General features: G+C 40.8%; 1 protein-coding gene and 1 long non-coding RNA gene across 2 annotated transcripts in view; one reads left to right on the forward strand and one right to left on the reverse strand.

Annotated features, from left to right (window-relative positions):
* plekha6 (pleckstrin homology domain containing, family A member 6) overlaps positions 1–26582 on the reverse strand; it is a 63189-nt gene that overhangs the window by 33337 nt on the left and 3270 nt on the right. Inside the window, exons 2-5 of the mRNA XM_085160098.1 lie at positions 24901–24976; positions 24380–24480; positions 10959–11074; positions 395–889 (exon numbers count right to left, since the gene is read on the reverse strand). Of these exons, the coding sequence (XP_085016224.1) occupies positions 395–889; positions 10959–11074; positions 24380–24480; positions 24901–24976 (788 nt within the window). The remainder of the gene's footprint in view (positions 1–394; positions 890–10958; positions 11075–24379; positions 24481–24900; positions 24977–26582) is intronic.
* Positions 5299–7132, forward strand: LOC146519303 (uncharacterized). Its single transcript, XR_014874039.1, has 2 exons — positions 5299–5398; positions 5432–7132. It is a non-coding gene; the product is annotated as an uncharacterized LOC146519303 (long non-coding RNA).

Here is a 26582-nt window from a genome sequence, read left to right on the forward strand (position 1 = left end):
AAAGATGAAAATAAAAACAGTTGAAAGGTTTTATTTAATTATGGGATCTTTGAAATTAGTGAGATAATACTTTTTTGGGATTAAGTAAGAAGGGTGAATAATTTGGTTAGTGCCAAAGGTGTCTGAAAACTATAGAAAATCATTTGAGAACCAACACTTCTTCAAACAGCCTTACAAAACAAGTTGTGCACTGCTTTAATATTTGTTTTTGAAAGTTCTACTATTCCATTAAAATAATCACCAATAATCTGTATTTCTGATAGTTTACATTATTAGTGTGCACATAATTCAATAATCACTGTGCCAGTGTAAAGTCATAGTAAATAAATTATAATATTTGAAGACCTGGAGACACAAAGAGCAGTTATATTTCTTCTCTTCTAAATTGAGCTACCTGTTGATGTCTTCTTGCGAGGCCATGCCCCGCCGCTGGTTGACCCACTGTTGCAGTTGAGCCATTGAGCACTTTCTTTGGGCCAACCTCTCTGGAGCTGTCCTTGGGACAAAACCTCTCCTCAGCACCACATTCTCCTGCTGTTCCCTGGGGTCATATGATAAACCAACACCTGGCTCTTCATGTCCCTCAGCTGGTTGATGTCCATTGTGGCTCTTGGATGGAGGGGGTTTACTACTGCTGTTGAGGGGCATGGCACTAGGAGGAGTTGTTCTTCCCCCTTCAGCTTCTACACTTTTCCCTTCCATTCTATCATTTATGTGAGAGCAAATGTTTGAGCTTGCAGATATTCCAGGGCTGTCAACCCCATTGATATTAGAGTGGAGGGTCAGGTTGGTGTCAGTTTCATTCTTTGTTTGTATGTGGGGATTCTGTTGTGTTTGTGAGTAATGAGGCGTTGTCTCCATGCTGTGGTTGATAAAATCTTGGTGTTTCCTGGGTATTTGGAAGAAAAAGAATGAATGAGAATTAGAACAGCACTGGATCTGACACCAAAAGATCAAGCAGAGTACGGCACCAAAGAGTCAAGAGTCACTGTTACCGATATTACCCCACTTATTTATTTAATAATAGTAGTTTCTGTTGTTGCTGAGTCCTTGGTCTGCGCCAGGGCCTTGTCATGTTCCAGGACCTTATCCTGGTAGGACATGCCTGGAATAGCTCACCAAGGAAGCGTCCAGGAGGAATCCTAGTCTGATGCCCAACTACCTCAACTGGCACAGAAGCAGAAGTAGAGGAGCAGCCGCTCTACACTGTGTCCCTCTTGAATAACCAAGCTCTTCACCCTATCTCTAAGGGAGTGCCTAGCCACTCTTCTAAAGAAATTTATGCCACTTGTGTCCACAACCTCATTGTTTCATTCACTAATGAGAGCTTGTGACCATAGGGTGAGAATAGGAACACAGATTGCCTGGTAAAAATACATCCTCACTTTTATTCCCAGCTCTCTCATTGCCACAACAGAGCTCATGTATTGTATTATCTCAGGTTGACAGATGACGTGAGGGAGTGTTCCATTCTCCCCTCAGTTGGGAACAAAACCGTGAGATACTTCAGCTCCACCGCTTGGGGGGTATAACTCGGCCCTGATCTGCAGTCGGTGCTCTGCCCTTTCAGACTTGGAGGTGTTAATTATTATTCCCGCCATTTCACACTCGGCCACAAAAAGCTCCAGTGCAAACTGGTGGTCACCACCTGATGAAGCCTGAAGGCTACCACTTAGCTATGTCTAGATATTTTTTCACAGCCAGGTTCCACCATCACCCATTGCTGGCTGACTTCTGGCATGGTAAGTGGTATGTCATAGAGATATGGGCCAGGCCTGGTGTAGATGTCACTGTTTATGTGATGGCATGCCACATCTGGCCAGATTGTGGTTTGGTTTATGTGGCCCAGGCTCATAGGAAACAGGACTGGCCTGGATCCGGCATCAAGTTGGCACTTCTGACTGACTGGTGTCATGGCAGGGTGTATGTCAACCAGATGTGGGCCGGGTCTGGCAATGATGGCACTATTTATATTCCTATTTTCCTATTTTAGTTAGAAGACCCAAATGCTATGTTGCAATACTATACTGCTATGGTAGCCAACTTCTCAACTGCAGGTTTGACAGGTTTATGAGTGTACACTTTATCCAAACCTAGTGAGGGTTTACTCAGGTTAAGCACTGGGTGGCTGTAGCTCAGGAGGTAGAGCAGGTCACCTACTGATCAAAAGGTTAGTGGTTTGATCTCTGGCTCTTCCAGTCTGTATGTCAAGAATTTGAATGTGTATGAATGTAGTTAGGAGTAATCTGGGAGAGTAGAAAAGCACTATATAACTAGGGATGGGTACCGGTATCCGGTGCCATCATGGCACCGGTTCTGACATAAACGGTAGTAACCAGACCGAAAAGCAGCGCACATTTCGGTGCTTCATTTTGGTGCTTTTTTTTCCTGAGATGTGATACACTTTAGATTCTAGCATTTTACGCTTCCAAGGATAGTAGGCGGGCCCAGGTACGTACGTTCTTTTAGAGCAGAGCTACAGATTAAAAATGCCCAAGGCAAAGTGGTCAAAAGTCTGGCTGTACTTCACAGCAAAAGATGCAAACTCAGCAGCCTGCAACAAGTGCTTTAAGCTGATACTGTGATACTGTCAAAGGAGGTAACACCTCAAATCCGATGAAACACCTGGCGACGCATAGCGTTTTTTTAAAAGCCGAGAAATGCACCATATTTGATAGATCGCTGCGAGACCTCACACCGAGCACTAGTGTTGGGTCGTTCGCGAACGAAATGGCTCTTAGAGCCGACTCTTTGAAGTGAACGACGCGAGCCGGCTCCTTATTGGGAGCCGTGAGGTGGCTCCTTATTGGGAGCCGTGAGGTTTTTTTTTTCTTTCTCTCACCCTCTCTCTCGCCCTTTTTTCCGCTGAACTCCGCACGCGCGGCCTGTACTTTGCGCTGGGCAGAGGGGGGAGGGGCGTTAGTTACACTCGCAGCAGCACAGGAACAGAGCCAGAGAGAAAGAGAGTGAGGGACAACAACCTCACATTAGAAAGGTATAGTAATCATCCACTATTTTCAGTTGCAGATGATAAAGGATTCAGAGATCATGCAGGCCCATATGACAGAGAATATGCACCTTCTTTTTGTTTTAATATTTTAATTTATATTTAATTGTGTTGTGGTTTGCAGTGTTTTGTGTTGTTTCACGTTAAATTTGTTTAAAAGGAAAAAGCTGAAAATTTAAATAGTTAAAAGTTTAAAATGTAAATAGTTGTTTTTTGTATTATATGATTTATTTATTACATTTTATGTGGAGTGAATAAATAAAGTATATTTATGGTGGCCCTTAGAGACAAAGCACGTACAAACTCCAAAACGCGTAAAAACTCCAAAACGCGTAAAAACTCAGACGCACTTACAAACTCAGAATCACGTACAAAAGACAACAGAAGTGCTCCAGGATGCTAGGGCGCAGTGTTGAGCTTTTGTTACCTAGTGGTTACACAAGCCAGGAAGTATCAACAACCGGATTTGGTGTGTGGTAATAACAGGTAAATGAATTTTTTTTTTAATTATTTGAATAAATATGAGTGCTTGTCTATAAATACACAAACAATACACACATGCTTTCAATTGTGTAATTTAAGTGATCTGGGTAGCTCTGTTTTGGAAGTTCAGTTAACGCTAGAAATGTGTTTTGGAGTTTGTACGTGCTTTTTGGAGTTTGTATATGCTTTAGAGTTTGTATGTGCTTTGTCTCTAGGGGCCATATATAAACATATATAAATAAAACCACTTTTTTTACATTAGTAATTCCTTTTCTGCATAATTTTATATTATTGTTAATGATTAAATAATTAAAGCAACAAAACAACCTGAAGAGCCGGTTCGGAGCCGAAAGAGCCGGTTCTTTTTAGTGAGCCGAGCCGAAAGAGCCGGATCTCTAAAAAGAGCCGGAAATCCCATCACTACCGAGCACATCTACTGCGGGTGTGGTGCCTGTTATCGGACCATAACATCCCAGTTAGCAACATCCCCCAAAACCCGAAGAGGAGAGTCCTGGCCCCTAGCCCTGCCAGTGTAGCAGAAATGATGATGATGATGATGCAGCAGCAGCTGTTCTTCTCTGGGTGAGTAGCTTAATGTTGTTCGTGTGTAATTTATGTTGAGTAGGCTAACCACGTTATTACATGAATGCATGTAAGGTGAACTAGCAAACACCATCATAGCTACATGCGGCTGTCTTCTTGTTTGATGGCAGATACTCCCTTCACCCTGGCCAAAAAGGCTAAAATGACCAAAGAAAAAGTGGAAAACAGTTAAACATGAGAGGTTTTTGGACAAAGTTTGTTTTTTTTCCCCATTGATTAAGCCAGACGTTCCCAAAGTGTGGGGCCCGCCCCCTAGGGGGGGCGCAGAGCCATTGCAGGGGGGGCGCGGCATGAAAAGTGAAAAAAAAAAAAACAACAACAATGCTTGGACACTGCTAGCACGGTGCGCCCACACAAACGCAAAGCAGGAGATGAAGCATCGCTGAATATGTTTCCAAACCAACTTCATTCTAAGCCAAAGACTAGAAAATATGGTGAAGCAAATCTTCCCTTTGGTTTCACCTGCACAAGTGCCGAGGTCGGTCTCCCCTGCAGGATTGGTTTTCCCTTCGTTGGGAGCAGCGCTGGGCTGTTTAAATCACGGACAAACAGGATCCCACATTCTTGATTTTTAGTTCACAAACACTTGTTGTAATGACTAACTACTCCTGACATTTTGGAGATGTTTGCTCTTTATACAGTAAAGTTACGGCGGGATACAAATAACATCAGGCTAATCCTGCCACGATTTGTTCCCCCGGTTCAAATCACGGACAAACAGCATCCAACAGTTGTTTATGTTTTTGAACCCATTTTGCAGACGGATTTTTTGAAAAATGTATTGATAGCAATGTTGAACATTATTACACAGGAAAAAAAAACAACTACATGTAAAATAATTACACCATGACACCTCTGCCTTTCTAAATGGAGGAACAGTAACTGCGTGTAAAACCTGCAGACAGTCAGATTAACAGTATTTTCTCCCTGTCTGACATACTGCAATTCATCTCATGTAAACAATAACGTGGCGCACAGCGTGACGTGAAAAAGGCACATAACTTTGACGTTGCGTGATTAACTCTATATTCCTCGTCCACACATAAACGCAAAAAAGGAGTTTTAAAAAATCTCCGTTCTCGGTGATTCGAAACGCGGTTGTGGACGAAACAGCTGCGTTTTCAAAAATACCCGTGTAGGTGCAGACGTAGCGTAAAAGAGTTAGTAGTTTATTTTCTTACTACCTGTAATTTATTGCAGATTACTTGTATTTGCTTAATTGTTTACTAAATGTTTGCGGTGTGAAATAAACCGCAATGGAGCAAAATATGGGTGTGTGTGGTTGGAGGATGTGTTCGTGCGTGCGTGCGCGCGTGTGCGCGTGCGCGTGCGCGCGAGGGGGGCGCAAACATTTTTCTTGTAAAACAAGGGGGGCCCGGCAAAAAAAGTTTGGGAACCACTGGATTAAGCACTGCTTCCAGCCAAGAGTGATACCATATATGCCCTATAGCTGCAGAAAAGGCTAGCATTGTTATGTTTTTACAAAAAAACAGTTGAACATGAGAGGTTTTCGACAAATTTTATGTTCTCTATTCTTTAAGCACCGGTTCAAGCACCGTTTAAGCACCATTTAAGCACCGGCACCGTTTCAAAAGTACCGGTTTGGTACTGGTATCGGATAAAACCTAAACGATACCCATCCCTATATATAACAATCAGTCCATTCACTGTCTGAACAGAGTTTCTTCATGTTACTTTTGCACTATTATGTTCCAGCACATGTTGCTATTACATGGCTTGTTTAAGGCACAAATTAAGCTGACATCTGTGGCCAGAGCCGAAACTGTTCTGGGCCAGTACAGGGCCAGCAGTGTGTCTGCAGCTGGCCTTTTGCTGGCCCATGTGTGGGCCACCTCTGGCAAACCTGATCTGGGCCACCAAAGGGCTGTCATTCTTTGCAGTATGTGGGCCATGTGTAAGCACATTGTGTGGGCCAGATGTTGACCATACCAATTTTGGTATATGGGGTGTTATTCATTTACACGTCAGAAGTCTTCTTCCTAAACTTGATTTCATGAAAATTTGGATGAAAGCATTAGATACGGATATCCTTATATGATTGGAAACCTGGCTTACAAAATCAATTCCTGACAGACATCACAATAACGGCTTTTCTGTTGCGACTGCCCCAGGGTGGCGGTTTTGCAATTTATGTAAAAAAGTTCCTAATTAAGTTCAGTTCCTTAATCTTAATTATGCAAATTCTCATGACCATTGATCAGTGGGCTGGTGGGCTGGTTTCAGTCATTATGCAAATGTACTGTTTATAAGATTGGGGAAACTTGCAGTCAGCTGAGACTGAAGAAGTCACTTGGATGAGTGACAAAACGTTTCTCCCACAAAACGCTACGTCCAGATGAACAGAATCAACTTTTTGGAGGTTTTCAAAGGCTATTTTATCACCATTGTGGGCTGTTACAGATCCCCCTCGGCTAGTAGTGAGGCTTGAATTTCATTTCGTTTATCTACATTAGATTTTGATGAAATTGTGCTGGCTGAAGAGTTCAACTGGGACTGGTCGTCTTCTGCCTCAGACTTTTTTAAATCTATGTTTGATTCATACAATCTCACACAACTAATTTACAACTCATCCAAATCCTAAATGCCCATAAAAGTTGTCACTTATAGATTTATTTTTAACTGACACGCCATATAAATATTCTCACACTGGGTTTTTTGCAAATTATATCAGTGACCACTGTCTGATAGCTGTAGTCAAACAACTGAAGCTCCCAAAATCGAGACCACAAATAGTTTTTAAATAAGATTTGAAGCATTTCTGTGAGCAAGCTTTCTTTCATGATTTATGGGACTATAACTGGAATAAAATCCACCTGATCACTGATGTTGAGCTCAGATGGAATTATTTTTATGGCAGTTTTATCAAAACTAATAAAAAAAATTATAAACAGAATTGGTGACAAAGAGCAGCCCTGGCAGTCTAAAACACACCATAAACTAGTCTGATTCACTGCCGGCAATACAACCAAGATCTTGCTGCAGTTGTACAGGGTCTAAATGGCCTGCATCGACTGGACAGACACCCTGTCGCCCAAAGCAGCCCCACAGGTTTCCTCCAGGGACCTGGTCGAATGCCACAAAACACATGTAGACTGGTTGGGCAAACTCCCACACACCCTCAATTGAAATAAAATAAAAATAAAACAAAGTGAGGTAAAAGAAATAGAAAATCAATAAGATATTGCTTGAAACCAACAAAAGACCAGCAAAAATTAGATGGAACACAAGGTAAATACAAGAAGTAGCCATAAAATTAAATAATAGTTAATAGCAATAACTTGGCACAAGGAAAGAGTTACTGCCCCAAGTGGAGCAGTCCACATATCTCGAGTCTTGTTCCTGAGTGAGGGGAGAGTGGATGGTGAGATTAGCAGACCGAATGGGGCACCATTTGCATCTGTTGTGGTGAAGAGAGAGCTGAGCATTAAAGCAAAGCTGTCGATTTACCAGTCAGTCTACATTCATACCCTCGCTTGTGGTCACATGCAGTTAGTAGTGGACGAAAGAATGAGGTCAAGAATACAACTGGCAGAAATTCGTTTTTTTTCTAAGAGCGGCAAGGCTCTGCCTTAGAGATGGGTGAGGAGCTTGGTTACTTAAGACGGCCTTGGAGTAGCGTCACTGCTCCTCCACTTCGAAAGGAGTCTGTTTAGGTGGTTCAGGCATCTGAATAGGATGCCTCCAGTATGACTCCTAGGTAAGGTATTCTGGGTATGCCCTAGCAGGAGGAGGCCCTGGGGCACACCTAGGATTGCTGAGAGATTATATCTCTCGCTAGCATGGGACTGACTTGGTGTCGCCCTGATTGAGCTGGAGGAGTTGATGGGCATAGGAACTCCAGAGCGATTAAAGCGCACTGTAGGTATTACAGGTACTGCACTGCATCATATCTATCTAATATACTCCAATTTGGTTATGTAAAGTGAGAGTCGTCTTCACACACTACGGTTATTAATGGAGTTCCACAGGGTTCCATGCCCCATTAGAGCACTTTGCTCTCACACTGCAGGCTTACTTGTTGTTCCTAGAGTATTTAAAAGTAGAATGGGAGGCAGAGCCTTCAGTTTTCAGGCCCCTCTTCTGTGGAACCAGCTTCCAGTTTGGATTCAGAAGACAGACACTATCTCTACTTTTAAGATTAGGCTTCAAACTTTCCTTTTTGCTAAAGCATATAGTTAGGGCTGGACCAGGTGACCCTGAATCCTCCTCTCCCACGTTACACTGCAATAGGTGTAGGCTACTGGGGGATTTCTATTATGCATAGAGTATTTCTTCTTCAGTCACCTGTTCCACTCACTATGTGTTTATACACCTCTCTTTAATCAGTATTAGCATTAAGCTTGTAATCTGTCCCGGATGTACCCTGCCTCTCTCCGTGACCCTGATAAGGGGAAGAGAATGGATGGCTGAATCAATCTTTAAAATATGAAAGTGATCTGTGACATCAACATTTCTAAATTGTGTAATGGTAAATGGTAAATGGCCTGTATTTGTATAGCGCTTTACTAGTCCCTAAGGACCCCAAAGCGCTTTGCACATCCAGCCCATTCACGCACACATTCACACACTGGTGATGGCAAGCTAACACAGACACAGAACAAATACTCACTCAGATCTTGTAATGTATGATCAAAAACACTAATTTTCTGAGCCACATAAGTCTATTCATCTGCTAAGTTGCATCATTAAAATATTATTTCCATTTCATGTCAAATTGTGCCACTCAACTCTGCCACTGTCACTATTTATTCTGTTGTAATTCACAGCCTTGGCCCTTGTACTGTAGTTAGGACTGATAGAGATTGCGTATACGATCAATAACCAAGTTGTCCATTCACTGGTTTTAGGAAAGGAGTCTGTATTTGCTGATAAAAATGGATCTGCTATGTGGTTACAATTATGCCCTGGCTATGGCCTTGGGGATAAGTTGACCTTTTGTACATTTCTGCTCTTTTCATGCAAAATATTCCATTTATCTCTTGCCTGGCTTGCATTCACACCAATCTGACTGGACATCTGGATAGGTTCAAATAAATTGGCCCAATAGACTATGGCTGAATATATTTTCAAGTGCATGTATAGAGATTGACAGACCACGTGACTTTCACACATTGCATTGTGGGTACGAGTGGCAACAAAATCAAAACACTGCATCAAGCACTAGCATTTCCAGCACCGGTAATCATTATTTCTGCGGTTTTAATCCCTACTTGCATTTTATTTGGCCCAAAAACAGTTATGTACAAAACGAAGGAGAACACGGCAGGTCCATACAAAGACAAACGTGACGAAAAGGCAAAAAAAAGTACGAGGAAATAATCAAAGGAGTGAAAGGGTCAGACCCATACGAGCATACAGAGTGGTGTAAGGATATTGGGGTGGCTGTAGCTCAGGTGGCAGAGCGGATCACCAGAAGGTCGGTGGTTCAATCCCAGGCTGCTCCAGTCTGCATGCCAAATATCCTTGGGCAAGATACTAACCCCATGTTGCTCTCCGATGCATCCATCGGAGTGTGAATGTGTATGAATGTTAGATATTTAGCACTTGAGGTTAGAAGTGCTTGTGTGAATGGGTGTGATTGGGTGAATGAATTAGCTGTATAAAGCGCTTTGAGTGCTCGGACAGAGTAGAAAAGCGCTATATAAGAACCAGTCCATTTACCATTTACCATTAGCATGCTGCCCAACTTTCATCACGCAGATATTTATTATTATATGGTCCTAAGTGTGAGTGCATACACTCACTTACTTACTCACTCACTTACTTTGGTGATTTGGACTATTCCATTTCACAGCTGTTGTTAATTCCCCCCCCCCCCCCCCTTTATCTCCTGTACAGGTCAACGCAATCTAGTTGTCGTTTCAGGTTGCAGTATATTACACAACATTTTCAGATCTATTAGAAATAAAATTAGTGTTTTGTAATTCATTCAATTATTGTCTTTATTTATAACTGGCATTATTGTTTCGTTCTATTATAGACTCTTACAAGAAAGAGGCAAAATTGTACTCCATCACGGTTTATTAGCTGCTTCGGTGAAAAACAAATCAACAATGCAACAAAAATAACCCATTGCAAAACAACATACTGGAAAACAGTTATTCATCACTTGATTGCTTCAATACAACACTTGGGCATATATATGCGGGACTTTTCATGGCTGTTTTGATCTCGCTCTCTCTCTCTCAAATCTGGCTGTGGTACCAGCTTTAAACTTGATATGACCCAGGTTGATAGAGGGTGCCCAGTCTGGATCTCATTCCAGCATTTTGTAGGCTGGTTTTCCTACAAAACAAAAGAAATAATAGCCCGCAAAGCCACAGTGAACAAAGCAGCATAGCGCAATGAATTCAATTCAAATCAATATAAGACTTGATTGTAACCCACATCAACAATTATGTTATGATAAATTACGTAATAACTACAACAGAAGACTGACCTTTGTGGAAAAGCTTGGAGCAGACTAACATGTGAGCTGGATGTTCTGGGACGTTATATTTGGTCTTCAAATGGCTGCAATCCAGGCCATCCGTCGGCTCTTTGTTACTTCGGAAACATGGCTTAAACAGTTTCTCTTCCACGACGTAATCCGATAAAAAACGATCTCTTTACCCGTCGGCTTCCCGTGAGTATTATGCGACCGGCTATTGCAGTTAATAATACAACAGCTTCTTGCCATTCTTTGTGTTTCTTTTTATCGCTGTGTAACTGTTTTCACGTGAAAGCCTGCGTGCGCTAGTACCGCTTGCCACTCGTACCCACAATCCTTTGCGGTTTTACCCCGAAATGACGTCACATTTTCAATCTCTTTAGAGCTCCATGCATATGTGTGTGTGAACAACACCTGTTTCTTGGTTGACTATTGACCTCAGCAGCATCACTCAGGGCTCTGATCCACTCTTCCTGTTCTGCATAGCTGTCTGTGCTGAAATAGTATGTCCTGGTCCCGACATGCTCCACCTGAATGCAAAATCAAATAAACGCTTTAAATTGCCTTTTTCACTTTTCTCCTCTTCCTTCCACACCTGCAGAGTGAAACAAAGAGATGCAACACATTCAACTCAGTCTCAAACTGTCATGGTCTCCATGCCTGCCCGGCCGGCCCCACGAAGCTAAATGTGCTGTTTTGGTTCTCTCTCTCTCTCTCTCTCTCTCCCTCTCTGCCTGGGCGGAGCTCACTGTGGGCTCCCGCCCTTGGCCCACACACCTGACAACAACCGGGAGCACTATTTGAGGCTGGAACACACATCCTCTCGTCGCTGGATGATTGTACTACTGACGTTAGTGTTTCTCGCAGCTCCTGTGAACTTGTGCTTAGTAATTTGAGATTTGTGATTAGTTTGTGACGTCCCTTCTTTTCTGCTGCAGACCTTCCTCCCTGGACCTGTGACCTCCCTGCCGTGTGAACGTGAGCGAATGTGGGCCAGAAGACGTGAGCGAGTGTGAGAGAGTTACCCTGTGATTCCCTGGAGTTTTGGATTCCCTTCACTGGATATACTTTGCACTGGTGCTGTAAATAAACAGTTTTTTGGAGACGTCTAACCGCTCTGTGCCTGAGTTCCTACAACCAGATTGTGACACAAACTATGACTGCTATCCTGCAGGCAGTAATTTTGACACTTATTATTTTTCTATAAATGTAATAATATATTTAATAATAAAAGCACATTAGTATTGGTAGCTGGCTTTTATAAATTATAAAATAAAATAAAGGTTTTTTTTCTTTTTTTGTTCTGAAACGCTCATGGGTTAGTGGTGCCACCATATTCCCAGAGTGTGGTTTTGTTTAATAATAAAATTAGAATGCAAACTAGTCCAAAGTGCTAATAGCTCAGTATTATCCTGGGTATAGTTTCTGATTAGCTTTGCTCAGTAGCATGCCAGAATCCTTACATGTTCTCTTGAGGTGAAAGTGAAACTTTATGAACTAAAGCAGGATGAAGAATAGAGATGGCATGCAGGTAATAACTGAAAAAATGACATGCAGTTCAGTGCAACAGAGATAATAGTGCATTCCTTGCAGGAAGTTCTAAATTAGAGTAAGACATAAAATATTAATGCTGTATTGTTCACCATCTTACAATGCTGTGATTGCACCCATTCCCCAACTCTCTGTCAATGGTACTCATGGCCATTGATCAGTTGTTGTTGATCAATGGTCATGCCAATTTGCATAATAATGATCAAGAACTGACCTCCCAGACCATGAATCATTCAGTGGGCTGGTTTCAGTCATTATGCAAATGTACTGTTTATATTGTTGGAAACCTGCAGTCAGCTGAAACTGAAGAAGTCACCTGGATGAGTGGCAAAATGTTTCTCCCACTGAAAACGCTACATCCAGATGAACAGAAACAACTTTTGGGATATTAATGTTGTTACCAACTGCGTTTCCAAATAAAACAAAAAGACAAAGCCCTCGTGTGTGTAGATGAAAGTGGGAGGAAAAAAACACAGAGGGGAGGAAAAGATTAGCTGTGACAAAAGCCACCAGTCACTGCTCTTTATAAAATGCTGCACTATACTCTAGCTTCAACACACTGTGCACTATGGATCACAATGCTTTAAATAGCTACCAAATTTTAATAATTGCTTTATCTAGTACTGTAGTTATTTAAAATAATGACATAATCAATCCATTTTTGCTACAATGGTAATTCTTCATATTTCAAGAAACTCATATCTGTCAGTCCGATTTAAATTCTGGGATGTAGATTTAGTGTTGGACACATTTTTCATACCTCCTTTTCATTTGCGGTTCTAATTTTAAAGCATACTGCCTGAAAACACAATGTGACCAGTGTGTGTGTGTGTGTGTGTGTGTGTGTGTGTGTGTCTGTGTGTGTGCGTGCGTGCGTGTGTGTGTGTTGAGAAGATGTCCTCTAATGTGGATAGAGGACATGATGTCACTCATAAACAAGAGTCATTTCCTTCCACGGTGGAACATCATGAGACTCCACCTCCAGCACTCACAGAGGGTGATGCAACTGTGTGAAATGGCTGAATATTAAGACGCAGCAGTAACCTAGCAACAGAGGTTGGGGCAGAGCATGTGTGTGCATGTACGTGTATGTATAACCCTTCTTTGCTGTCCTTTCTTTCTTTCTAAAGAGCAGAAAATGAAAGCAGAAGAAGTTACTGATCCCTCCATTCTTTGCTCCTTTCTTAAATCATGAACATATTACTTACAATTATTGTATACTTTTTAAATCTACTGTATACTATTTGCTGTTATACTTACTACCAAAACTAACACAAAATGAAAATGAAAATGCATTTAGGCAAAGGCATTAGATTGGGAAGCAGAAAAAATGAAATAAATTTTTTAAAAAAAGGCTAAAAAGATGAGATAAGAAATGGAATGACAATAGAGCAAAAACATAGTAAGGTTTCCAGTTTTACGTTTCCTCACTGGAAACTTAAGACTGAAAAATAAACAAAAGGTGACCCATATGGAAAAGAAATATATGATTTATGATTTACTCATGAAAGTGGCCACTTTCTCATTACTTTCATATATTTTTTTAGTAAGTATACAAAACATACAAGTTTCATTATATAATTTTTCAAGGGATCTTATATGTGTTTTCACTCTTGTATGCTTTTCATACAAGACAGATAAAAACTTTATAAGATTTATATATATCTTTTCCATATGGGGAGAAACAATGAAAGATGGAAGAAAGGAAGAACAAATAGAGAAGAAACAAAGGAAAAACAAAGCCAATAAAGAAAATACTAAGGTGGCAATAATATGCTTCAGTGAACTAGAGATGAAGCAGACAATAGCACACTACATAAAACCTCTTCAAAAGTAGAAAAAAAAAGAACCTGAATTAAACAAAAAATGTACTTCAGCACTTTTTAATAAGAAGCAAAATCAGGTCAAATACTTATGGATGCAATTGTTTTTGTCTTTTATATAACAAAATGTAAATGCATCTATAAAATATTTCTGTGCCCTTCACCTTTGACCTAAGTACATTACTTGCATAAATGAAGCTCAATAAACAAAAAAAATAAATTCCTAACCACTGAACACTCTGAAAAACACTAAAACCACAGTGCAACTCTAAGCCTGGTACGTCCTTGGGTTGGGTTTGAGTCCTATAAAAGCAGTAAAATAACTTTCTTTTTTGTGGTTACTGCTAAACTTTCATTGTAGTCAGTGTTATTCAAATGAATGCTATTCACATTAAATAAATATTTTACGTATAGTCTACAATACACAACAACACAGCTGAAATGAAACACAGGCTCCTGGAATATGGTAAATGGACTAGTTCTTGTATAGTGCTTTTCTACTCTTCTGAACACTCAAAGCGGTTTACACAACTTGTGCTTTCACCCATTCATACATTTTCTAAGTGCTTTCTAACTGACATTCACACACACATTCATACTCCGATGGATGCATCGGGGAGCAATTCGGGGTTAGTATCTTGCCCAAGGATATTTGGCATGCAGACTAGGAGAAGCCAGGAATTGAACCACCAACCTTCTGATCAGTAGATGACCTGCTCTACAGCCACCCCTTGTACTATGAGAGAGTGCAGGAATTTATATATTGACAAGAGTGATAGACAAAGTAAGCTAATGCTCACAAGAAATATACAAATCTCTTCTGACTACAATTACTAATACTAGTATAGTAGCACTTCACCACAAATCAGAAGGGCAGGAGAATATTGGACAGGGTAGCAACAGAGCTAATATTCGGAAACAGAAAGTCTACTCATGTTACATAAAAAGGAATTGAATATTAGATACAGTTATTTTGTGAAATCCTAAAGATAGGGGTGGCAAAAGTACAGAAATTATTTACTTAAGATGAAGCATAGATACTTGCGTGAAAAAAGACTCCAGTAAAAGTAAAACTACAGCTAAATAAACCTAATGCTGTATTAGTCCATGGGAATTACAAACTTTTCTTTTTACTTTGCCCCCACACCTGAACAGGAAACTTAATATATTAGGGCAATAAAGTGGTTTTAGTGGGAGGGAAAATCTTCAGTTTGGTTGTAGTGACAGTATAGTGAAATGATCACAAATAAAAATAATTTCTTTTGTGAGTTCAAATGGATTTTATTTTGTTCACAGTCTGTGATCAACGGATCAGCTGTGATCATGAAACTACTTAAAGGTTTACTGCTCTTAGTGGAACTGAATTCAATAAGATAAAAGCAGCTTAGCTCAATTCCATTCCCTACACTTACAATATACTGTTTATGCTGTGTTTTTACTAGACAGAATAAACAGTATTGAATTCTGTGAATAAATCTAAGCATGTTCAGTTTAAATTCGAATACATCTGAGCTACACTTGATATAACCTAACACTGACTACGAACACCACAGCCACTGTGGACCAGTCCAACACAGTCCTTTACTGTCATGGTACTGGTCTATGATCCAGTGTTTCTGTTCCTTAGGTTTTTACTGGTATTGTTTAGGTTTCTACTTTAATCATTTGGATTTCTAGTTGTTTTATTATTCTGCTCAGATTATATTGATAGATTCTAATCCCTACGTTTCTGTTACTGTGCTTCCCCTGTATCCTACGTTTCATATCTAGTCTCGCTTGTCTTCCTGTTCGTTTATCTCCTGTCGTTTATCTGTTTCTGTGTTTTCTTTCTGTCTCCCCAGTCAGCTATGTTCTTAAGTCTGTTGAAGATGGAGAACCACCTTCAGCAGAATAATGTCAGTAAAGTCTGGAGAGGTCTTTGAACCATCTCGGGCCACAAAGATCAAAACTCTCTGCCTGTGGGGGATGTGAGGCGGACAAATGAACTGACTCTTTTCTTTAACAGGTTTGATTCATCCAGGATGCAGTCTCCAACATCGGCTGCAGACTCACCCACCCCCACTGCTGGTGTTCCACCTCTGAAACCTCAGCCACTTCACACCTCCTCCACTCACCACGGTCACTACTCCCCATCCCCAACCACAGCACCCAGTACACATCCTGCACAAGATTCCTGCCTGTCTCTCTCAACTACCCAGGTTAGGAGTGAACTGAGGAGGATTAAAGCCAAGAAGGCAGCGGGTCCAGATGGCATCAGCTCAAGGGTCCTCAGCTCCTGCGCAGACAACTGTGTGGGGTGATGGAGCACCTCTTCAACCGGAGGCTGAGGCTGGGGAGAGTCCCACAGCTCTGGAAAACCTTCTGTGTTGTACCAGTGCCAAAGACCTCACGCCCCAAGGACCTCAACAGCTACAGGCCGGTGGCTCTGACATTCCACCTCTTGAAGACCTTGAAGGAACTGGTCCTGTTACAGCTTCTAGCCCTGGTGAGCTCATCACTGGACCCACTTCAGTTCGCTTTCCAGCCTGGCACTGGAGTGGATGATGCTTTCATTCATCTCCTACATTGTTCCCTCTCTCACTTAGAGCCCGCTGGGAGCACTGTGAGAATCATGTTCTTTGATTTCTCCAGTGCCTTTAACACCATTCTGCCCATGGTCCCGAAGGACAAGCTGGAGAACTCAGGAGTGGACCATCACCTTACAACATGGATACTGGACTACCTCACTCACCGACCACAGTATCCCTTTAGCGTTCTGCTCAACGATATGGTAGAGCACATTTTCAGGCCATATATCTAACTGAGGCTTTCACTGAAATTGACCTTCCTTATTGAGTCTTTTCTACCAATAGTTTTACATCTGTAATGCCAAAAAAAAAAAAAAAAGAAAATCCACCAGAAGGCACTGTGAATGGAAACTGTTAAACTGTTGGGTCTTCTTATACCTCTCCCAACCAGGAAGTCAGAAACAAAAAACCATCCAACATATTTTGAGTGTTTTTGATGAAACTAAGGTAGGATGATATAATCTTTTGATATATGATAGTGTTAGATGACTTACTAAACAGATGTATGTCACTTGACAGCATTAAAAAAGTGAAATTAAATGTTTAATAATTTTTTTTAAAAAGTGGTCAACCAAAAACAGTTGATTTGTCACTTTATGGTGCTACTGCTGATATAACTTAAATGTTATTTAAATTGATTTTTTGACATAAAGTCAGACCACTAGACCCATTGTGTTTATCCGTTGCTATTGTTAAATCACATTAAGTGTTTGCACAGCAAGAATATGGTGAATTTCCTCAGTAAGTCATTTTTGTAACTTTCTGAGTTAATATTAACATCCATCCATTCGCTTCCGCTTATCCTATTCAGGGTCGCGGGGGGTGCTGGAGCCTATCCCAGCTGGCCAACACACAGGGACAGACAACCATTCGCACTCTCATTCACTCGCACATTCACACCTAGTGGCAATTTGGATTATCCAATTAACCTATCCCCACAAGTTGCATGTCTTTGGACGGTGGGAGGAAGCCGGAGTACCCAGAGGGAACCCACGCAAACACGGGGAGAACATGCAAACTCCACACAGAAAGACCCCGGCCTGATGGTGGAATTGAACTCAGGACCTTCTTGCTGTGCGGCAACAGTGCTAACCACCGTGCCACCATGCTGCCAATAATTAATATTAACAATTATTGTAAAAATCAAGAACAACATGTGGAAATCAGAAATATCAAAACTGATTTCCTTTTAACCAAATTACAGTAGCTGGTAAATTAATATTACTAAGTTGTCAAAATTTTAATTTCATGTTTAACAAGTACTATATGGACTATAAACAATTATATGGCTAAAAATCGCATGGTCCTGTGGCATGATACTAATGATACCATCCACCTTCAACCACAGTGTGTTTGAGGTCATGGTTTCATATGAAGCCACAAGGGCTGGCACTCTCCACCACTATATTGCAAACAAACCAGATGAGTGGGGCTTTAAATTGTTCTGCCAAGCAAGTTTATCTGGCATCATCCACGACATGCTGCTGTATCAAGGGGGGTCTACATTCAATGCTCCCCTCAGTGAAAAACAGACAGAAGCTACCTCTAAGGGGCCAAAGTTGTAAAAAAAAACCCACTATGCAAACCCATAAAAGAACCTCAGCTCAGAACCTACAGGCTCTGATGATTGCAATACAATGGTTTGACACCAAATGTGTCAACCTCCTAAACAATGCCTGTGGGTTCATACCTCTTTCATCGGTCAAACGGTGGAGCAAAGAGTCCAATGCAAATATCACCATTCCATGCCCATCACTCATCCCTGTATATAATTAACATATGGGGGGAATTAAGCTTTCTGATATGCTATTACACCTGTATAAGACAAGTTATAGTAAGTAAGTAAGTAAAGTTTATTTATTAAGTGCTTTTCATGGACAGGCCGTCACAAAGCGCTGTACACAAAGATTAAAATAAACAGAAAGTTAAGTCACAGAATAAGTTATAATTAACAAGTTAAGGAGATGGCAAATTCCACGGTTCGGATACATCCTTGACTTGAATACCTGGTCTACAAGAGGGACTGTGCCCTACTGGATCAGAAACCGCAACTCTCAAAAAGTTTCCACCTGGCTGTGTCTGAACCAAGTTAACAGGCCAGCATCTAGAGTTAGACAACCATGATTCAGCTCTTCAAGACAACAGAATAAATGTTACACCCTAAAACCCCAACGACCAAAACCACTAGCAGATGTGCTCGATTTGCACTGTTTTTGTTTTATTTTTATAAAAACAAAAATGATTTTGCACAGTAGCATTCATTTAGAAGTGGCCTGAATGTGAGTATTTTGTGCTGTTGCACATTTTTCACATTTGCAGATTAAAAAAATATGTATTTTGTTGTTTGATATAATACTTTCCTTTGATGGAATGAAAACAGCAATATTCACTGGCATGCTACTAGAAACTGTATCAAATGCCCTGGATAGTTTTTGTTATTAATTTTATTATAATTTGGCCCTTTATTAGATTTTTTTCAACTGTATTAACTACTGTACTTGTATTTGCATTATTTCATTTCATACTTTTACCATTAAGTGACATCGCAACCATTTGGTAGAGATCAATATTTTAAAAACTATAGAGTCTATTGAAAAAAAATATTGATTGTGGTTATTATTCACCCAAGTCATTAAGAAATGCAAACAAAAAAATTTTCCATTGTGTTTTTGTCTTGGTGTGGACCTCAAAGGGGTATGTGAGAACTCAGGGCTGTGTGTCGGACAGGGTCGTCTGCAGTAGGGAACGGTTCTGGCTCCGTTCCTCTTCACCATCTACACTGCATATTTCTCCCACAACTCCACCCAGTGCTTCCTGCAGAAGTTCTCTGATGACTCTGCAATAGTCGGCCTCATCACTGATAGAGGACGACAAGGAGTACAGAGAACTGACCCGTGACTTTGTGGACTGGTGCCAGCAGAACTACCTAAGAATCAACACTAATAAAAACAAGGAGCTGGTGGTAGACTTCCACAGGCACAAACATCCTCCACTGCAACCACTGAACATCCAAGGTATGGACATTGAGACTGTGGACAGCTACAGGTACCTTGGTGTTCATCTGAACAATAAACTGGACTGGACTCAGACGCCCTCTACAGGACAGGGCAGAGCAGGCAGTACCTGCTGTGGAGACTCAGGTCTTTTGGAGTGAAGGGCCCACTCCTGAAGACCTTCTATGACTCTGTGGTGGCCTCTGCCATCTTTTACGGTGTGGTCTGCTGGAGCAGCAGCATCTCTGCTGGGGACCAGAAAGGAAGAGACTGAACTGGCTGATCCACAGGGCCAGCTCTGTTCTCGGATGCCCTCTGGACCCAGTGGAGGTGGTGAGTGACAGGAGAATGGTGGCTGAGCTGCCATCCCTGTTGGACAACATCTCCCACCCCATGCAGGAGACTCTGACAGCACTGAGCGGCTCCTTCAGTGGCTGCGGCACCCACGATGTGAGACTGAGAGACTCCACAGTCTCTCACTCTTTCCTTCATACTGCTGTCAGACTCTACAACATGGTCTCTGCAGATGACCACAGGCACGCGCAGACAGACACACACACACAGCCAAAACACAATGATAACTTTCACCCTGTCTCCCTAATGTGCAACAGTACCAAGTGCAATTTTCCCAATAGAGCAAAGTATTTTATTCTTTTTGTATAGCATGTTATTCTACTCTGTTTTTTTCTTTTTTTCTTAATTTTTACTGCTCTTAACATGTACTTTCTGCTGTGACCAAAAAATTTCCCACCTGTGGGACTAATAAAGGTTTATCTGATCTTATTCTTCCCTGGTCCCAGTATCAAGTCCTGTGTCTTAGTGTGTGACTCATGTTTCCTATTTTACTTTGATAGTCCCTTGCCCTATGTTTAGTTTATTCAGTTTTGCTTCCTCTCTGTCTTGTTATGACATATTAGCTCCAGCTGTGTTTCCCTCCTGTTTCTCATTCCCTTGTTATCCTCTGTATATTTAGTGCCTGTTGACACATCATCCCATGTTCCTGTGTATGTTTTCTGTCCTCCAGGTTATTTCTGAGTTTGTTCCTAGTCTTAGTTCTAGTTTTCAGATTTAGTTTTTATTTCCCTTCTATGTTTCATTTGGATTTTTTCACAGCAATATAGCTGCTTCTTTGAGTTTATCCTGTTCCGTTTAAGTCCCGCATTTGGGTCCCGCACCACCAGGACATTTACTGCACATTCATCACAGTCACCCCCTGACAGGGTCTCCCAAAGCAAACTGGTCCTGGAAGAGGGGCTAGACAAAGAGCAATTCAGTCAACCCCTTTGTGAGAGAAAAAAGCAAGTGTATCCTGGAGTAGGGTTACTGGGCCCCACCTTTGAACTAGAAAATCAGACTCATTCCCAGTGCGGGTTGGACTCTGCCTGGGCTTCCCTTTGTGACCAATTTTGCTCTGTGTTTTTATGGATAGAATTTCTACTCATAGCCAGGTGGCAAAAGGCTACCATTTTAGTGGCCATAGAATTGCATCTCTTATTTTTTCAGATTATTCTGTATGGTTCTGTTGGTCTTATCAGGCAGTGGCCTTTAGCTCACACTGGAGTGGTTCTTAGCTGAGTGTGAAACAGCAGATATAAGAATGAGAACATCCAAGTCAGAAGCTATGGTCCTCGGCCAGAAAAGGGTGGAGTCTCTACTTCAGGTCAGGGACAAGTGACTGCCCCAGTGGAGGAGTTTAAGTATATCAGAGTCTTGCTCATGGGGCATGAGATTGTCAGATGGACTGGGGCCAAAGTGGTTCAGTGATTTGGGCATCTGACAAGGTGAGGTGTTTGAGGCATGTGCCATTAGGAGGAGGCCTTGGGGCAGACCCAGGACACTGGACAAATCAGCTGGCCCAGGAACACCTCATGTTTCCCCAGATAAGCTGGAGGAGGTGGCAAGAGAGAGATCTGGGAATCCTTGCTGTGACAACTGCCCCTGCGACTCAGATAAATGTAAGAAAATGGGTGGATGGATAGATGGATGCAGATGCGTAGACTACACTGAGAGAGAGAGAGCTGTGCAGGAAGTGTGATTTTTATTGTGGTGGAGGGAATTCATGACAATTTTGTCAAACTTGAAGGATAATTTGGATCTTCTTTTGCTGCTGATTCAGTGAACTTTGGGGATGAAACCTGCATCTTTAGAATCTGTTAGATGTTGGCTTTCAGCTCAGATGGCATGCCTGCGTATGTGCCATCAGGTGAACAATGCTCTGTGTTTACATCTTTCTGCTGAATCCGTGTAACTGCTCTCATTTACCGTTTTAGCTGTTTAGTGGTCATTAAAATAGTTTTGTGAGCTTTAACCTGAGATTCTGGCATTTCTGACAAAATCCATTTACATTTAAAAAATCAATTTGAGATTTAATGAATCGATATTGCTTTATTTAAGATAAAATTAATTTGACTTGGGAAAATCGTTTTTTAAAACCCACTCCTATTTCTGCCTCCTTAGTTTAACTTTAAGAATAGTAAAAAGAAAGTGTCAGTCATATGCAGTCCCACAGCATAAGACTTTTAGATAAATCTAGCACAATAGCTGATATTGTGAATAAATCTGACAAGCCAGCCTAATTTGCCATAAAGGAGAAATTGACATTGATGATATAGAACCTTGAGTTCTTCTCGGGTGGCTGTAACTCGGATAGTAGCGCAGATCCTTTCCTAATTGAAAGCCTGGTGGTTTTGATCCATGGCTGCTCCAGTCTGCATGTCAAATATCCATGGACAAAATACTAATACCAAGTTACCCTCTGATGTATGAATATTAGATAGAAAGCACTTCAGTAGAAGGACGTGCTTGGCTGAATGAGGCAAGTTGTATAAAGTGCTTTGACATTTGATTAAATATTTCTATTAAAATATAATAATTCTGGTTTGGCTTGAACACTAAGATGAAACATAACTTTTAGTTGCACATTTGTCAACTTTACTGAAACCCTTAAATGTACCCTAGGTTAACCCACACCACTGTACAGGAAGGTGGTAAATCTGCTGATAAAACCGGTTTCAATAGCTTGCTAGTTGAGCTGGTATTTGAACCATTCTGATGGTTCAAAGTTCAAAGTTCATGCTGAAAAAACTGAAATGCCTTGATTATCTGTCTCATACATAAACACATACCCAGCCAGTTAATTTTGGTGTGCATGTTCATGGTTTCAAAATGACCACTTTTCTGAACTTAACAGAAAGATTTTATTACATATGCACCAATCTATTTTTGTTATTAGCAAGGAAAAAAATCTTGCTACACTGAAAATGGTCAGCAATGACCTCCCGCATGCTTCTGTAAATGTGAAAACAAGAGTTACAATTATCTGTGTTCGTTTTAACGTTTTAACACTTTGTGATTTTTTATGTCTTGTTAATCGTGTTGCAGTTTGACTTAACTGGTCGAGTACACCACTCACTGATGGACCTGCTATTATGTAACTGTATGGTCTCTGTACACCCAAAACCAAATACCTTAGTTATGAGGAAAAGAGACAAGAGTACTAAGTACTGTAACAACACTGAATTAAAAAAAAGCTTTTTCAGTTCATGTTCTTTAGAAAAAAAAAAGCAGTCTGTCTCCACTCAGTAAAAAACCTACATGGGCTTTTGTTTGTGTGTGTGTGTACACACTGGGTACATAAACTGGACTTTGAGCCAGAGTTTGCACTAGTCAAGAGAAAGAGTGACAGAAAAGCCAAGATCTACTGAAAAGTGAAAAAGAAAACAGTGATTGCAGTAAAAGCTAAAAATAAAAGGCAAACATAATATATTAAAGATTAAAATGGGGTGTGGTGGCTCAAGTGGTAGAGCACATCAGCTACTGATTGGAAGGTCGGTGGTTCGATCCTTGGCTTCCCCAGTCTACATGTCAAATATCCTTGGGCAAGATGCTACCCCAAGTTGCCCTCCGATGCATTCATTGGAGTGTGAATGCAGGTGAATGTAGATTAGTTTGCACTTGTGTTTAGAAGTGAATGGGTGAATGAGGCATGTTGTATAGAGCGTTTTGAGTACTCCGGGAGAGTAGAAAAGCGCTATATAACAATCAGTCCATTTACCATTTAAAATAACTGAATATATTTTAATAATAACCCATTGTTCTAATCCCAGGTCTTTTCTTTAAATGAAAATAAAGCATAAATCTTTCACTATGATGTAAACATTGCCTCAGCCCAAGGCTATTACATTTTTATTAGCCAGTACCAAATCAACATCCTTCACTACACCAGGGCAAAAAAACAAAACAAAAAAACAACAACAAAGTTCCAACATTAGCAAATCGCAATTTTTTCAATGAGACGTTTTTGTTGCACAAGGGAGCTCAGGGGTTAAAACTGCTGTTCTGTGAGGAACTCAGGAGAACAGATAACAACCATCCCACTATATGGAATATTATAACAGCTGCCTATTTCATTATAAAAATCATCTTGTGCTAAAGAGAACCTTTCTGAAGACCTTCATTAATCAGTTGTATAAGTTAAGGCAAAGTACACTAATACGAAGAGCCAAGTCATATTTGCTTTCCACTAAGCTACAGACTAAAGACTACAGAAGTGGCTTTAGCTCAGGAGGTAGAGCAGGTCATCTGCTAATCAGAAGATTGGCGATTACCAGAATACTAACCTACTAACTAAGTTGCTCTTGGATGCATCTGTTTGAGTGTGAAAGTTAGCTATAAGCACTTACATAGAAAATACATACTCATGTATGAATGGGAGAGTGAAGCGAATTAAATAAAGTGCTTTGACTGCTAAGATGGAAAAGCATTATATAAGAACCAATGCATTTATTGCAACAATTGCACATTCCAAAGTCATTTAATAGATCTATGCTGTTCAATACACAATGTATTTCTTCCATAACAAGCAATTACATATGAACCTTTTGTAATGTTCAGTTACTGACCTTAAAGGCAAATTTGCAGGTGATGTTTTCTGAAAGCTCTACTCCTCCAATCTGGAAACTGAGCAGGGGCAGACTCCCTAACACTGTATCCTCTTTGTCATCTGTGAATAAAAAAATTAAAAATGTAAAAATATCCAGAATATTACACTTGAGTAGTGCTACAAATATGTGAGAGAAATAGCAATTACAGCTTGGGTTACTAAAAATTGGCAGGATTAAGAAACAATAAAAGGAAGCAGGAATGTCGAGCCCAAACATGACTGGAATAAGAACTGCTCTTCTAGGACACCCAGCAATCCCCTCAGCTTCCACATTGAAAGTTTCCCACAATATAGGTCCATAATGGTTGGAACAAGCCTGTGAAATGCGGTGACAAAGGCACAGACATTCTTCCTCACACATACACAAAGGTATCCAATGGAGATAAACCGGCGTACTGTAGAAGGGGCGTACCAGCACTGGCTAAAGAATAAAACACATGAAAATTGAAGTAGTTTGAAAAATAATCAGTGTTTTCCTACCTCTTAAATCGCAAATGTAGCTGCGCAGCGACAATTTTGCTTTGGCTGAGTGTGTGCCTTTACGTGTAGGCGTGCACTACAGAGAAAAATAGAGACAACAGAAAAGGGCAGGGAAGCAGAGAGACGGAGGGAGCGACAGGGAGAGAGCTCTAAAGGGAGGGGGAAGGGCTTGTGCAATCACAGAATACAAAGATCCCTGCTCTGTGTGCCTATTTGTGTGAGATAATCATCAGCCCATGTGACTAAGTGTTGCAAGAATCTAAGCCCAGCCAGCTGAACCTGCTGCTTGCCTGCACCAATGAGACTCAAGCATCGCATGTGCTTGCATGTTTGAGCGCTTCTCCAATTCTGCTCATTGCTCCCATGCATATGTGAAAAATGTATTGATTTATTATATTTATAGACTAGATAAATATCCATAAAACAAGATAAACCTAATCCCACATGTGGCAAATCTTTTGGTCATGGCAGAAAGTACAAGTTAAGACCAGTAAAAAATTAAGAAAAAAAGGGGGAAAAACAGTAGAATCAAATAACTATACAAACTAGAATAAAATACTATATACAATATAAAAAGTACTATACAAATAGAATAAAATACTTCGTTCTATTTGGAATATTACTATTGAAAAAGTACATGGCAGTAGTGGTCGATAAGACTGAAAAAGTAAAACTATTTGAACAGAAAACACAATGAATGCAAAAACGGTGCAGTGCACAAAATGAATGAATAAAAACATTTTACAACGTTAAACTAAATAGTCCCAGAAATTCTCTGGGACATTTTACTGTATGGTATAGTATTTTTAAAATCACACAGACAATAATTAACATTAATGTTAGTAAAGGAAGAAGCCAGAACTTTTATGTGAGGTTGAGAGGTACCATGGAAATAAAGGTAGGACCACATCAATACACAGTCTTGTTTCTGGAACTAGTCTCCTGGGAAGAGGCTGGACTCGTTTCCACTCCACCATTGGTAAGGTCATTATACTTCAGTGTCTGTACATTGGGATTTTTGGTAGGCAAGAGGACTGTTTCCTTGACTTGGTTTGCAGCCTAGCTCAAACCTATGTTGATGTTTTTGTAAATGTATCATCAGATTTGCAGCCATATGGTCTTCTTATTTCATGCGAGTAGTGAGTCACTTAGTTGGGTGATGAGAGGAGCAGAACGGCATAGGAGCATTCGGGATCAGCCAAATATACCAAAATTTTTAAAGGACTTCTTTGTTTCCTCCACAGAACGCATGAGATGCTCAGAGTGTAGGGATTTGGCCAACTGGGAATGGGGTCACTGAAGTAAATAAACATATCTTTGTTGACAAAGCCGTCCTAGCCACCCTCACCTGAGAAACGGATACAGTTGCAGGGAATGGCTGGGCCTTAGCTATCCTGGGAGCAGGAACACAAGGACAAACAGCAGTGGCAGACTGTGTGGTTTTCTTTTGAGATGACCCAAATGTGGACTTTAACAAAGAGTGTGTAGTTTATTATGGCAGATGACAAAAACATGAGCAGAAATAGGTAAACCAGAATAAACTAAAAACTGACTGCAGTGTGATTGGGAGCTCTGCTGCAGGGGAAGAGTGGAGCAGCGGGTTCAGTAAGTGGTGTCAGGGAAGGCTGGTTTTCACAGTTGACGAACATCATCTAATCATACCTTTATAATTTTCCGGAGAG

Source organism: Neolamprologus multifasciatus, chromosome 5 (genome assembly GCF_963576455.1).
Source record: "Neolamprologus multifasciatus chromosome 5, fNeoMul1.2, whole genome shotgun sequence".
NCBI lineage: Eukaryota > Metazoa > Chordata > Actinopteri > Cichliformes > Cichlidae > Neolamprologus > Neolamprologus multifasciatus.